At 48.9% G+C, this 16,150-nt stretch overlaps 1 protein-coding gene across 1 annotated transcript; it reads right to left on the minus strand.

Annotated features, from left to right (window-relative positions):
* Positions 1 to 958: 958 nt before the first annotated feature.
* Positions 959 to 9,300, minus strand: LOC149359416 (endothelin-converting enzyme 1-like). The gene is made up of 4 exons (XM_089567673.1): positions 9,079 to 9,300; positions 7,272 to 7,969; positions 4,832 to 6,113; positions 959 to 1,021 (listed from the first exon to the last, which is right to left on the minus strand). The coding sequence occupies exons 1-4, from the start codon at positions 9,298 to 9,300 to the stop codon at positions 959 to 961; spliced, it is 2,265 nt and encodes a 754-aa protein (XP_089423799.1).
* Between the last annotated feature and the right edge of the window lie 6,850 nt (positions 9,301 to 16,150).

The following is a 16,150-nucleotide window of genomic DNA, read 5'->3' on the forward strand; positions in this document are numbered from 1 at the left end:
CTGAGAGCGTTGACACCTTTATCGGCATTGTAAATTCCAGGGTGAACCAATGAAAAGCAGTACCTGTGGCCGGGGAACTTCTGACCAACCATGCACCTTCCCTCGCACCTAGAGTTTACCGATTCCCAAAGCCACGTGGACCACAACCCCACAAGGTACGCTTTCCAAGGGTCCATAAGAGGTACGATGTGCCCACGACCCCTGTTCGCGTGAATCCACTCCCTGCAACCACCGGGCTAAATGGTTCCGTGTTTTTAGTTCGCGAGCATTTCTTCTTCCATGTGTGAAATTCCTTTGATAATCCAGGAACTTCGTGCTATTTGGAAAAGAATTAAGACCACGTTATATGAGGCAGGTATTTAAGCAGATCTCTAAGAAAACACTTACGCAGGTTGCACCTGCCACTCCAACACCAAAGTGCTCCAAAATCTGCTGTTTTCGGTTCCAATGCGCCCTTTGGCATAAAAAAAATATAAAATCAATTGCGCGTAGCGGGCAGAGCATCAGAGTACCTGCTGTGAGTAACCACAGCGAAATAGGCGGTATATTTACAGGAATGCTTCAAGGAAAGAAGATCCTGCACTGGTTTACTGCCATCAAAATATCTAAGATAAAAACGTAAATGATTCACAGGTTGTAGCGCGGGAATGTTAGGTGAGAGCAGGAGGTATATGTATCTGATGTGGTTATCTGCGGGTTAGTTATCAGGAATAAAAAGTTTTGGTCTTGAAGATAATTTCAGGATGTTTTGTGGAGCCCGGTCACACATACGTTTTCAGTGCAATGCAATACATCTTTGGGCCTATTCCACTGATAGCAACCTAAATTAAAAAGAAATAAAAAGTAAAACCTCAAACTGCTGACTATATGAGAAAGTTAATAATGGTTCCGTACAGGGTGATAAAATTTGGCGGTCGACCCGTGGGTGTGTGATCGCGCTCTTCGGATTGCCAGTGCGTCAGTCACGCTCGTGCATCAAAGCGAAGTCGCAGACGACGCTTAACACCACATCCAGGTCCTTCTGCGCCTCGTGACATAGTCTTCAAGCACGGCTGTGCCTAACGCATGGGCGCTTCAAAAAACACGGCCACAGATTCTGGTGTTTCTCTATGAGAGGACAGTTACTGTCTGAGTGGACCACCCTCTACTTGAAGACACTGTCCGAAGGTACTCCCAGGTGGCCTCCCAGTACCATGAGACGCTTTTGAAAAGAAATATTTAGCCTATTTCTCTGACAGGAGAGGTTGAATATTTCGTGTATTCATTTCCTTTCTTACTTCCATATAGCCTCCGCAAGAAAGAAAGAAAGACACACTGTACCTGCGCGTCAGAATGTCTGCCAGCTAATTTAGTTCTTTTCAGCTCTTTAACTCGTCCTCAAAAGATATAAACTTGTGTTAAAAACAAGTTGGCACAAAAATGTCCTTCGGTGGACTGCGTGAATATAGTTTGTAATATCCTGCGTGAGCTCAGTCGCGAATGCTCTTCAGCTGTGCCTGGGGCGGGTTAGGCAACAATATTTTTATTGCGAAGCAATACTACTTTCGCTACTACCTCAGCCCGTGCCGTGCCGCGGCCGCATAGCCACGCTTGACCTTTCGCGTGACCTCGCTGCGTGACGTCATACCATTTGTGTAAAAACGGGGCCCCATCTCACACCTTCGCCTTGCGCGGCGCATAGCGACGGCCGTGGCCTGACTCCCGCTCTTCTCACCATGGGCGCTGCACGCTATGTGACGTCATACCATCTGCTTAAAAACGGGGCCCCATCTCACGCCGTTGCCTTGCGCGGCGCATAGCCACGGCCGCGGCCAGACTGCGCTCTTCTCGTCAAGCTCATGAGATGCCGCCTCCAGCCTATACGCTTCGGCAGGTCGCAAAGAGAAAGCATCAGCGAGCTACGGAGACAGAAGAAGAACGAGAAGAACGGCAGCAGAACCACGTATTGCTTCGCAATTACCAGGCTTAACCAAGCTAAGCCACAGCCGAATTTTTCTCCTCTTTTCAAATGGCCAAATTAGAGAGTGCAGATGACGAGCATGGTGAGGGCTCCATGCCGCAGAAGGATGCGCTTGCTCCGTGTTATGCCGTACAAGTGCCTGAGGCTATCATACGCGAAACAAGCATGCAGGTGTAAATATCTGTTGATTTTAATAGTTACGTCAATGAATTTAGAAAAGAAAATATTTCCTTCTCACTGTAAGATGCCATTCACGTATATTTTCAGAACTTAAGCTGCATTACCGTTCGGCAGGGCTTCTGCTTCGACGTAAATTGTACAGTAGCCGCCTGCCTCTGTTATCCACTTCTTTCCGGATGTTGGCGTTGGGAAGGACCAGAGAAGGTTCATACTGAACTACCGGAAAGGCTTTGTACGTGTGGCTAGTTGTATTTGCTTTGAATCAAGGCACTTTATGCTCTAAACGTCAAAGAGGAGAAGGCGATATATTTTCCGCATGTGTGCGTTATTTGGAGTCACATTCGCAAGACATCAGTATAAACATCGATGACCGTTCCAATTTCGCTCAGCCCAGAGCGCTTTCTGCATCGACGAAAAACACAACGACAAAAATGTCAACCTCCCACGCGTCTCACTTCTCCACAACACCGCTCTGCGGAGGGTTAATAAAGATTTCGAAATCAAGACTTGTCTAACAGCCGGAAGCCATGACCATGGTCGGTGCTATACTTTTGAGTACCATCGACGAAGGCAACGTGGACCTCTCCAAAAACAGTTCAGCTGCGATCACGTTACGGTCTCTGGGCTTCTTCTTCTAAACTGAAATATACGGGGCAACCAAAAGCCGGTGGACACGTCCTCCTGTTTGGACAAATGTTTTAAAGCGAAAGCTTTACTAGCCTAGCGGCGCCCATTTCGCTGTGTCCGCACGAATGACCTTGGACAAGAGAAGCGGAAATGCGTAAGTATCCACGTGACGCATCACGTGGCTCGCAGCAGCTGCATTTGCGCGCTCCGCCGTGGCCGCTGCGTGAACTGCTGCGCGCTGCCTATATAGCGTCTCGCTAAGGACGAAGCAAGTCATTCGGAGCCGACGGCCTCGATAGTGGGTACTCGCCAACGTCGGGCCGAGTCTCATCATCCAGTCGACATTTCTAACCGTGCGAGGGATTTAGCAATCGATAGGGAGCGTAAACGCGCTAAAGGGCCAGCCGAAACCGATGAAGAGCGGGAGCTTTCAAAGGTAAGGCGCATAACTGGCCCCCTGGGACAGTACACACCTCACTCTCGCTCTAACTCGTGGCGGTAGTGACAAATGCGCGCGGCATGCGTTGGCATTGACAACGTTGTGGCAGAAACGCGGCACTGAAGCTATAGGCCATCGGCGTTCTTTGTGTTATTTCTCGTTGGCAATGACGTTCTAGACTCCGATGATTCTGAGGAAAGGAAGTGCGCATAACTGACTCCCTGGGTCAGTGACGCCTGGATCGCGCTTTGAGGTACGTGGTGTGGTGAGCGAGAGATGTGGGCTGCACGCGTTAGCGCTGACAACGCTGTGGCAGACACGCGGCACTGCTGCAATAGGCCGCATCGTTCATCGTGTGAGCAACCTCTCGCGATCAACCATTAACTGCCACCTGCCAGGATGCCAGGGAGGGCGCGCTGCCTATCCAGTTTCTAGGTAGATATCGCTCGAATAACCAGGGCTAGCTAAGCTAAGGTACACCCATTTTTCGGTGCAGTATTTGTCCAGGCGTGCTCACCATGAAGACGATAGGCTTCTGCTTCTCTATGCTTTTTACATCTTTAAGATCAACTGTTGAATCGTTTTACCTCCACCCTCATAGTTGGCCTTTCAAGGCTGCATTTATCGGCGTTAGTTTCAGCATGCCCGCTCACGCTATCTGCGTGCTGACATTTTTGCCTAGTGACGCAACTGACATAACGGAGCGCAGGTGCAAACATGGCTGCCATCGGCGAGGAAGCGATGACGTATCAATTATAGAAGGCATCTATTCAAAATATGTTTTTAAATTCTTGATTTACCTTGAAGGAGATAACCTGCAAGAAAACAAATTCCTAAATTATGTGTGCACTCCCTTAACAACACGACTGGCATTTGCTTGTTTTAACCGGGCAGTAAAGTAGTTACAGCCACATTTATTACCAGTACACGCGATATATACGAATCGTATTTTTTTTCATTAATGCAAACTTCAAACATTGATAAGCAGACTACGAATACCGTTGTATTTACGAAATGGAAACGAATATTCTACGTCTTCCTACTGAAGATAATGCGGCACGCCAGTACTGCGTAATGTGGCAGTGTGTTCAAGAGCAACCTCTACCGCATCTACGGACTTAGTTCAAGACAGGGCAGAATAATTTACGCCCTTAGTTCATTCCCCGCTGCACTAGCCCACAGTTGTCAAAATACATTCCGCTCGCAAGAAATATTCAATACATTTAGTTTTATTGCACCCGAATACTCAGAATATGTTGAGGCCCGGAGAACGAAAAGCGGTTCGTATAAAATTCCTCATAAAAAAGTTGGTTGTATTCAGCGTTCTGTTCAGATATAAAAAAAAGAGCCAGAAATGATACGGAATACTTCGCAGTTGACCTGCGCCTTCTATACCGCAGGCTTAGTGCGCAAAATGCGCTGCGCATGTCAAAAGTTTTGTTCGAAAGCAAATATTACGCATACGTGTAGAAATATAGCTAGCTAGCCAACTGTTAAGTCCAAATGCGTCAATGAGCATTGCCAAAAAACGCGCATTTATCCTTCGCTTTCATAGGCGAGAATTCACTGCAACCGAAAGCGTCCGAAAACCCTCGCAAATTTGCCACAAGTTCATTACAGCCTACCATTGGCCACGATATTCTTCCAACTTGTTTTTTAACGCAGAAGCTCCGGCAGAGGGTCATGAAGAAGACTTTCTCGTCGGTCAGCTCGCTCGTTAGGTTTGACTGATAGCTCTTGAGCACACGGTCAAGGAATGCATAGTAAGCGACCTCCATAGCCCCTACCTCGATGCCACGGAACGACTTAGCTGGCTGGGGTTGATCAGAGCAGTGCTGCTTTTGCTTCAGGGCTTCCATAGACTGCTCAGATATCCATGATCCCGACTTGGACAGACTTCCGTTCGGATGCATATACTGCGGCGGCTCTCGAAATACACCCATCAGTGCCACTGCCAACAGGAAGCCGAGTCCACCAAATACCATGCCGAGTGTTCCACGGTTGTAGTAAAGTGGAGCCGTCAATGCCGCCATAGCGATGTCAAAAGTGTTGAGAGAGGATTCGTAGTCCGTGAGCCGTGGTGTCCAGCTGGGAAGTAAGCTTTCGGCGAAGTATCGATGTCGCCTCATAAAAATCGCACGCACACACTCCCGTGCTTTGATCCAGAAGACGACGAAACTATCATCTTTTTCCGGACAAGGCCCATAAAGTTCTTCCACCGCAGTGGCTTTATCAAACAAGCTCGGTGGCCAAAGACGCACCTTGACGGATTCCAGCTTCTGGACAAACAGGTGTCTTGCATCTGAGTCCAGCCAGGCAACACTGCTCACACTGTCCACAACCTCCTGCTTCAATGCCTGAAGAACTGAGCTCGCATGCGCCCGACCCAATGGCGTCAGCCGGTCTTGTGCGTAGAGCGAGGCTATAAGGGGGCTGTATACGGCCTCCACCTCCTTCGCGCACAGCATGGTTAGGTGATACTCTGCGCGCTGTTTGCCGTCGCCGAAGACGTTTTCAAGAAGAGCTTTGTCGAACATGAGGGCGTACATCTGCACAAACTGCCACGACAGGTGCAACAGGGCTTCTGCGTCGCCATAGCTAGTCAGAAATTCGTGGACGGCACGCATCACCCAGCTGTGCGCAACGAGGATGTCGTCTCCAAGCAACAACGGCTGGTCCAGGTGTTCCCGAAGAGCTGCAAGCCAATGGCGAAACCCCAGGCCGGACACGTGCTCATCAACTTCTGAAGGGCGGTAGAGAAGCACGGCTGAACGTGGTTTAACCCTGGCCGCTTCAAGAAGCAAGGCTACAGAATCACCCTGCACTTCAGCGCTCCTCTTGATGATTGCTTCGAATTGAGAGCCCGGTTGGCGTCCAAGAAGGAATGTGTACACGAGGCTCCAGTACCTGCGTGCAATAGTCAGTCTGCACTTCGAACAGGAGAGGTCAGGGAGCAGTAAGAAGCGCTAAGCACACATTATTAATAGACACTCATGTTGAATGCCAATGCAGTGAAAGTTTTACTGCCAAAATATAAATTGCCACTACGCAGGTTCTATACAGCAGTGATATCTATGGCTTATGAAACCTATTTCTACTACATAGCGACTTCTCTATAACAATGCAGCCGTCAGCAAATGAAACCTGCATTATTGAGAAAATTTGAGCCGCCTGACGAAATTAATTTCGAGTGAATGCCCTTTCTTGAAAACTAAAAAATGTAATATACGACTAAATGTTTGTTCCGTAATTAACAATATTGAGTTGAGTAGAGGTTGCTATAACCTACTAGTGGAATTGGCCTTCCAAATATTCTGGCAACAGTTAACTGTACCACCAATGTGTATCACTCTGCCTGATGCTGAAAGTGACCGAACAAGCTGTAGTTTTCGCGCTGGTGCAGCCAGTAATGCGAAATAGTTCTAGGCGTTTTAGAAGGATGTCGCGACCTAAACCCATGTCCACAACGTGACCAACGAAATCCTATTTCTGTAGCCAGGCAAGCGGACGCTCTCGGCCTCTGTGGTGATTTATTAAAGGCCATGTGGGGGAGGCTCATCTGGACACTGGGGCATGTGATCTTAGGGAGCTAGGAGCCAAGGTATAGCTTACGTCGCCGCTTTTGCCCAAGCTTCTGAAGAGAGGCAGCTTTTGTTTTTATTACATATATTAGTGGGAGACTGGTAGGATCATTCTAGGTTCTGCCATGGAATGGCTACTTTTTAGTTTTCTTTCATTCCACCAGAAAAGCCCCACACCCCATTCTGAAAAAAATTGGTGACTGTGTGAATGGAGTCTCAACAAAGCATTATGTGCAAAAATATTACTCATGTGGGGGTTCTTTGAGGTTTCCCGACGAAGCAACAGTTTCTTGAAGCCAAAAATTTTTGAACGAAACATGAAACTCGTTTTATAAAAAACTACGTTTCCTAACACTATTGATAGTTTAGTTCTTTTAGAACATTTTTTTTCTGCAGCTGACACTTGAAATGTTTTTTTTTTCGTTAAGTGCGTTTCTAAGGCTTTGATTGCCGGCAATTATTAGCTCAGTTCAGAGCCAAGTACCTTGCGTAGCTCCCGCTCGCCATGACGTAGGCATGGTTCGCGGCGAACAACCGTATGTCGCTACTGCGGCCGGGTAGGAGTACGATGCGGCTGGCTCCAGCAACGTACGGATGCTGCACCGATCGAATACGGAGCCACAGAGATATGTCCAAGTGCACGGCCAGACTGACGAGTACGCTGGGCGCAGTAACGTTGCTCGCTGGTGGCTCCGGCCAGGAGAGCTTCAGTCCTTTGAGGAACTCCATGAACTGCACTTTGTCCGCCTCGCTTGCTCGATTGTTACGGGTGCATGCTCTAAGCAACGCCAAAGGCTTCCTCGCCGCCGGAATCTGTGCGACGCCTTTCTCGAGCAGCCCTTCCAGCCCGTCCATCCAAGCAATGCTGAGGTCGTCTAATGCTGTGCCGTGAACAGAGGGTAGTCGGGTGTCTGGTTTCCAGGTTGAACAGACGTACGCTTCGAAGTCTTGGCACGGGTCGATGCTACGGTTGAGGCCGTTCGTAAGCAAGGAGGCGTGCCGGCGGCAGTCGCTGGATTCGCACCATCCACTCGCCAGTTTGCCGTGTCCAGGTGATGGCAAGAGAAAGGCGACGAGTGCGAAGACGGCCACCAGGCCCACAGCGAGGAGGGATAGAGTGGCGAGCCTTCTTCGCTCTCTGGTGTTACGCGAGATGGCTCTGGCACCGCTAGCATTCACCTCCTGCGAATCGTTTGCAGACACCACACAGAGAGAGAAGTCCAGTTCCCGGTGGTAACTCTTTCGCGCCAAATAGAGCGAGTTCAAAGATGACAGGCACTGACCACTTCACAAGAACGAAAAGCACTGGCTCAGTCAGCGCAGTTTGCCTTTTTTAGGTCACAGTGTTGGTGACAGAAACATTGTTAGGGCAAGCATTGTATTAGGTTCAAATGAAGAACGTTTAGAGTGTTCTCACTGTTTTAAAAGACAGCAGTATTTCCAGCCACATGCATCAGTCTCCCGGTCAGGAACAGTGGTGTTAATTTTAAGGGCGAATTATTTTTCCCGTTACTACTGTGGTACAAACAAAAAAGTAAATAGAGGGGAGATTGAAATTTCTAGCAGTGGTTAAGACCTGCTTGTGTACCGCGGTGCACTCACAGCTCCCAGCTCTGCATTTTTGCTGTATTCGAAGTGCCAGTACGTGGTGTGTCGGAGGGTGTAACGACATAGGTCACTGCTGATGACAGTTGTGGAACACTACCTTTTAACTGTATGAAAAAATACGTAAAAGTTCTCCACAGTTCGGAGCTCAGCCGACTACCACGCCATTTTCGAAGCCCAATCTATTGTGAGGTCACTTGTAGCTATGAGGCCTATGAGGCCGCCTCCAGCTCCGCCTCATAGGAATATCGCAAGAGCAGCGTGAGAGCACCCTAGAGGCAGAGAACAGGGCACATTGCATCAAGGTAGACTGTCGGAGCGCGGGCTTCCAACGACCGTTATCTAAAAAAGGCGAAACATGTCGGCCCATTTTGCTGCTTGAATTGTCATCTTGCACAACTAGAGGATCTGTTAGTGATCCTAATGAAAAGCGCAATTCCGAACGCATTCATATAAACAACAGTTTTCATCTTTTAAAAATTTTGTTTCAAAAGTAGTCCACGAAATTACGTTCATAGCCTGCAACAACATTACAGACCAGTGTATGGGGATCCTCACAGCCAAAGCCTACAGCAATTTTCGTAATTTTCCTCCCCATGGGCCAGCAGAAGAGCTACTTAGCTCCAGAGCAAAAATGTCGGTGACCTATTTTCAACGTTCATCAATAAAGAGATAATGCCACTCACCACATCCCGTGGTAGCGAAGACAATGCGGTGAGCGCGACAGGACTACCAGTCAGCCAGACGGCAGTTTCCGCCCCTTCTAACCGGCTTGGCGAATCACAAGACCCTGGTGATGGCACGCCGTCGTTCACATCAGGTGGACACCACGGAGTGTGGTCATCATCGAAGCGAAGCGTTGGCAAAGCATTTTCAATGCTCATCTTGGGTTCCGGGCTATCAGCCATGCCTATTGCTCTGGTTCGTCTTCTTCTTTTGCTTCGATTACTCCGGCACTACCAAGGTGATAGTTGGCAGCAAGACCGAGGACCGAAAACCGAGGACCGAGCGCACCAAATGTTGTAAAGGTGTGACAGTTTTGCTCTTGTAGTAATAATATACTTTTAAATGTTAGTAGAGGTAAGCTTAGCGGTTTAGAGCATTAACCAGCAGGAACTATTTTGCTGCCCTAAGAGCCTACGCGTGCCTAAAGAGAGTTTTCAGGTTTCAATACAGCCTTCTGGATATTTAATATCGCAAGAACATCGACGGCCCGTCGCTACTGCGCTAGAAGAAGGAGAGGAGAATGCATGCCAGGGCAACGGCGCACCCCGGCCAATGCCCCGCCGTGGGCATGGGCCATTAAAATTGAGGACATCATCATCATCATCATCATCATCATGCCGGAGGTTGGCACTTCATAGAAGGACAAATGTAGAAATCCCGATTACAAACCTGCGCATCACTTTGTCGCTCCGGCTTCTTTCCTTTTGTGCGAGCGTCCGAGATTTTGCGTTCAGTCAGATTTTTCATTACTTCCATAATTACATAACAGCTATTGGAAAATTCTCTTGCTAACTGCATTCAAAATTTTATACATATAAAAACACTTCTCGGTATTTTTTTTTAATTCTACAATCTTATCTCCTAGATTATTTTTGTCGCTTTAGTCTTTAATTTATTGCAATAAGCACTGTCGTTAGCTTGAAATCAGTTTATACCCTTCTCTTCGCCCTCCTCACGCAACCCTGGCCAATCTTCCTTCGTGGGTATGTGCCATGTCTCTCAAAAAACGACAACAACAAAAAATTTGGCAGGGGCAGGAGCCTGGTAGGTTGCGAAAGCGAGCGCAGCGCCTCTAACGGAAGGAACGCGGCGCGCCGCGTCTAAAGGTCACGCGTGGCTACCGGCCGCCGCTGCGCGACGACTCGACTTGGTAGCCCATCTCTCACCCTGGTATGACGTCACGTCACGACGTCACTAGGCATGGTATGACGTCATAGGTCATTCTATAGGTCACGCGTGGCTACCGGCCACCGCTGTGCGACGACTCGACTTGGTAGCCCATCTCTCACCTGGTATGACGTCACGCTATGACGTCACTAGGCATGGCATGACGTCAGTGGTCATTCTGAATGTCACGCGTGCCTACCGGCCGCCGCTGCGCGACGACTCGACTTGGTAGCCCATCTCTCACCCTTGTATGACGTCACGCTATGACGTCACTAGGCATGGCATGACGTCATAGGTCATTCTAATGCGTGGCTGCTGGCCGCCCCTGCGCGACGACTCTACTTGATAGCCCATCTCTCACGCTGGTATGACGTCAGAGGTCATTCTAAAGGTCAAACGTGGCTACCGGCCGCGGCTACGCGAAAGGCCGTTCATGAGCGTAGTATTACTTTCGCAATAAAACATGTCCACAATTCCTGCTGCCGGAGTGAGCATCATCTGCTAGGCTATTCTGATTAGTGCGAAGCAACCTGTACCCATTTTCGGTTGTTATTCATCGGGGTCCCAAGAACCTGCGACCAATCGTTCTATCCCCTGCATTTTGTGCAGGTGACATCTTACAAGAGTGCATCTTATGACATCTTGAAAAACTGAAAATTGTTTTTTCAGGAAAGAAAATGGCGCAGCTGTCTCACATCTCGGTGGACACCTGAACCGCACTGTAAGGGAAGAGATAAATGAGGGAGTGAGAGAAGAAAGGAAGAAAGAGGTGCCATAGTGGAGGGCTCCGGAAAAATTTCGACCACCTGGGGATATTAACGGGATTTTGCGTCACCCGTTCTGCAGATGGCGACACATCGTATGGTTACATTTCATGTCATCACCATGCAATCCCGCTCAGGTAGACTTCTATATCCCCCCGCACATAGTGCTCTCACCAAACCAAGAGGTTGGGCGCAGGCAACTCTCCCCAACCCCACGATATATGCTCGCATATACTGGGGTCTACTCCCCTTCCTGTAAACTATGTGGCCAACATGCCACTCTATCCCACATACTGTGGGCTTGCCCTCGGGACTCCCCCCCTCGAGGTTTGGAGCTCTCGAATCCAGACCAGTGGGAGGCCGCATTGCTCAGTTCCGACTCGGACACACAGATCCGGGTTGTGACAAGAGCCCTAGAAGTCGTCGAGCGCCTTGGGCCACTTGATGGGGCTATACTCCCCCACCGTCTGCTACTTTTGTCAGCGAAACTAAAGTTTATCCTCCTCCTTAACGTGCACTGACATTGCACAGCAAATGGGCGCCTTTTGCGTAAGGGAACAGATAAAGGAGGCACTAAGAGAAGAAAGGAAGAAAGAGGTGCCGTAGTGGAGGTCTTCGGAATCATTTCGACAACCTGGGGATCTTTAACCTGCACTGACATCGCCCAGAACAGGAGCGCCTTTTGCGTTTCCCTTCCATCTTATGACATCTTATGAAAAATGAAACATCTTATGAAAGAGATATCATTGTAACATATTCTAGAGGACCCTCGATATCAGCAAAGTGATGTAGTTAAAACAGACGCTTTCGAGGTGCTACCCTCAAAGGCAACTGGGGCCTTGCGTCGTGCTTGGAACGTTATGCGTCTGCAACAATCCAGAGCCACAAACTCAGAGCAGATAAAACACGAAACAAACCCACCCGGAGCTCAGCCAAAAAACTTTCATCCCGGTATCTACTTCGCACGAAGCAGAAGAACCATATGACGGCGATCGTTCCAGTAGTGTGCTCACTGCGCATGTTCGCTCCGTTCCCTTTCGCGATTTTCGCACTGCTTCGCCTTGGCTTCGCTGCACCATAAAGCGGACGCTCGACTGATATTATGAAAAACCACAAGGTTGTACCTCTATCTGTAACTACTTGCTGACTTAGAAAACTACAACCAACTTACAGTTATTGCCGGCATAGATGTTTCATTGCTTCTCGCAACGCAGAACTGGTGCGTTAAGATCACTGACATCACTCCTAGTTCACTGCATGTGACGCACATCGGTGCAAGCCTGTGCCATGGGACAATACAGGCTTTTTACGTTATCATGGTCTTCGCTGCATGATGCCTGCATCAAACACTATGTGCAGTTCCAATGCATGACGGAAGCTGACAGTAATCGAAACCAAGAAGCACAGGGTATGAATTTTTAATATTTTCTTTATTTGGTGGTTTAATATTTTATAAATGGATGATTAGTAAAAGCTGAGCAAAAGCAATCACATGCCGCAGGTGGAAGCCGAACCCACCACCTGTGAATTTCGACTCCGGTTCTCTACCACTGAGCTACGCCGATGGCTGTCCAATGTATAGCTTTCGGGGGTAAAAAAAAACCTATGCTCATTGGTTTCTCTTACTGTTGGCTTCCGTCATGTATGTCATAGAGAGCCCCTCTTTTCCTTTCTCTTGTCTACTGAATAGCTAACATTGGACCTCGATTCTGGCAGTCTTGATACCAGAATCGAGCAATCTTGGTAGCACAAGAGGGTTCTAGCATAGCTTCCGTCCTCACAGCTCGACCATGTTCCTACGTGGCCCTCGCTGTAATACAGCACGTAATGCGTCCGCCGCTATGGACAAGGGTGGCGCTGGTGAACACTCTCAAGGTTAGGGTACATCACGCATAAATACCTCCGAAAGCAAAGGATTGCGTAGCCGTCGCCGTAGTTTAGTTGGTAGAGCACCTCGCGCTAAATTCGGAGGTCCTACGATCGGAACCCACTGGCGTGATGTGGCTGTTTATTATTTTGCAATCTGATCAGTTGTGTTTAAAATAATTACCCTAAAAAGGTCCCTATGATGAACACCAAAAATAATAATAAAAAAAACATCCCCTACGCTCCTTGGTTTCAGTGACTGCTGGCTTTCGTCGTTTATTCCATAACGAGCACCTCTTTCCCTTCCGTTGCCTTGCTAACTCAGTCAGGGGGCGAACTGAAAAGCATTAGCAATTTACAAGACAAGCAAAGCAGAATGGTGGGTCTAAAAATTATGTGCAGAAATCTAATGAAATTCTCAATAGTCTCTGAAGGGAACAGCAGCTTACGATTGGCAGAGAGGCACAGGAAGTGGTTAGGGAATACTTTTACTTAAGGGCAGGTAATGACCGCAGACGCGGATCGCGAGAGTGAAGTAACAAAAGAAAAAAGATGGGGTTAAACGCATTTCGTAGGTACTCTCATATCATGAACGGCAGTTTACCAATATCCCTCAACAAAATGCTCACGGATCCTACAGCTGTATCCTACCGGTATTCGCCTGCGAAACAAAAACGTGGAGGCTAATAAAAAGGATTCTACTTAAGGACAACGCAGCGAGCTATAGAGAGGGAAATGTTCGATGTACCCTTAAGATACTGGCAGAGAGCAGATTGGGTCAGCGAACAAGAGCGAGTTAACGAAATCCTAGTCCAATTAAGTAGGAAGAAATGGGCTCGGGCCGTTCTTGTCAAGCGAGGCAAGATAACCGGCGGTCGATAAGAGATTGATTCCAAGAAAAGGAAGGGTAGCACGGGGCGGCAGAGAGTTGAGTTAGTTGATGTAAGAAGTTTGCGGGGAGAATGTAGCTGTGGCTGGCACAGCAAAGGATTAATTGGAGAGGTCTGGTGCAGGCCTTTGCCCTGCAGTGAGAGTAGTCAGTCTGATGATAATGAAGGTTATGACGCGACAGCGACAATGGTTTTTTGCAATAATTAGCTTATGTCAGTAGGCCCACTAGACCGCGTGATACTCATGGCGCACAAGTTCTCCCTTTAACCAAGTCAAACGAACGTGCCTCAATGGCCCGGGAGCAACATGCCGACTCGCAATTCAAGGGTCGGGGGCTCAATTCCCAATTAATTACCCGTATTTTCTTTTCAACGATATGTATTCAATTGACATCCTTACATGTCATATTGACATGATATTACTCTAGTTGTAATCATTTTCATTCCACAACTGAACATTTGACGTCAGAACTCTTTGTTTTTTTTCTTCCTGTTAAGAATGGAGGCTACAACCTGGAAGGAATTTCCAGTGAGCTGTCAGCAGACGCGTTCAGTCAAAGAGGCGCTAGGGTGAAGCCACCTTTCTCAGCGTTGGCACGGCGGCTGCGTTGCCGCCGGACTTGTGTTGGCCGCGCGAAAAGATGGGTCCTAATCGTAGTGTTCAGGAGGCAGTGGTCGCTGCCGAGAGTTTCCTTGCTGTTGACCCAATCTGCATACTGAATTTTGCGGGTGAAGGTCAAGTGCGGATATGTGTCCTTAGTCACGGAGTTGCCCATGCGAGCTTTGGGGTCTGGGTCAGTGCAAAGGGTGAGGCCCAGCGTTGACGCAAGCTCCACCAACTTGCATCCCCGCTTCCCCACACCCGCGAGAGAGCACCGACATCGCCTACAATCAAGAGGGGGTCCCGGCCGGCAATTCTCAGCGCGCGGCTAGAGAGGTCCGCGAATGATACATTCGGCAATTTCGGATTGCAGTATGTATTGAGTATGTGTGACGGTGGGTCCTCCTTGCGGAGTGGGAGGAGGGTCACCATTGCATAGGAGTATTCAAGTTGTATGTTTATGTCGACCTGGTTGGCTGTATAATTTCTATGGACGCATAGACAAGACGAGGGTCGTGCTGGAACGTCGTATAACTTGTTAGTGTGGCGCCTTTCCCTGCCTTTTGGAGGGCAACCACGGCTGGCAAATGCTCAAAGGTTGAAAGAAAAAATCGGAGGTCGGCCCGCTTGGAACGGGACCGGAGCCCCGACAATTCCATTGAGTAATCGTAATGAGGGCAGCCGAATTCGAAAGGGGTGAGCGCCTACAACGAGGGTGTTTCGCCATGCTAAGATTTAGAGGTAAGAGGTCGAAGTGAGGCTGCCCCCAAGCCAGATACCAAGGGCTGAAGCTCAGCCCCTAGAAGGGGGCAGCTGTCGTCGTCTTCGTCGAGGTCATTGACTCGGCGGGATAATCTGGAGGGCCGACCAGATGCGTCCTTAAGAGGACTGGCTCTTCGAGAAAGGCGGGGGTTAGTCGCGATGTGTTGAGCGATCATAGAGGATATAGCCTCCATGACTCGAACGATGAGGCGTTTCATCGCTGTCTCCAACAGAATGTCAAATTTGGCATTAAGACGGGCTTCGAATTCGGCAATGGAAGGTTCCAGAGCCGGAGCCGCCGCCGTCTCGCTCTTACTTATCAAACAATCTAAACTAAATTTTATCTAAACTAAACTTTACCTAAAATCTAAAACTAAACTTTAATTCTGGCTAAACTTTATCAATCTGGCCACGGTCTTTATCCCCGCCAGTGTAAAGGTCTCTCAAAGGCGGAGGAGCGGCTTCTGCTTCACCTGTATACAATACTTTACTGTGCCCGGCAGCTCTCAAACACTTCGACCCTTCTTTCTCGGGCAGCTGTCCGCACTGTGCGGAGAAGTCTTCGGAAATCTACCAAATGATGTAGGCCTGCCCTTCCAACCCAGCTATCCCCCCTCACCCCATTCCAACCCGGGAGAACTGGGAGGCGACCCTGCTCGGCTGCTCTGACCTGCAGGCCCAACGGGCCTTGGTCGGGCAAGCCCGTGCGGCGGCCGACGCCACTGGGGTCCCGAACTAGGGACCTCCACTTAGTACTTATAAGGGCTGGCCCCCCCTGGGTCAGCTCACGCATAACTCCTCAAGTGTATCCGTACATAAATGTTTTCCACCACCATCGCCGAAAGAAGAATCTACCCTTATCCACGTGAGAAAGGGCTCGCCGGCCAGCAGCCTTGGCGAGGCGAATGCCGCATTGCGTCGCCGCTTGGTGCTAATTGTATTGTTGAGAGAAGAACCCTTCTCCCCCGGACGGGATGATGGA

This window comes from Amblyomma mixtum, chromosome 2 (genome assembly GCF_055824585.1).
Source record: "Amblyomma mixtum isolate Tamu chromosome 2, ASM5582458v1, whole genome shotgun sequence".
Classification (NCBI taxonomy): Eukaryota; Metazoa; Arthropoda; class Arachnida; order Ixodida; family Ixodidae; genus Amblyomma; species Amblyomma mixtum.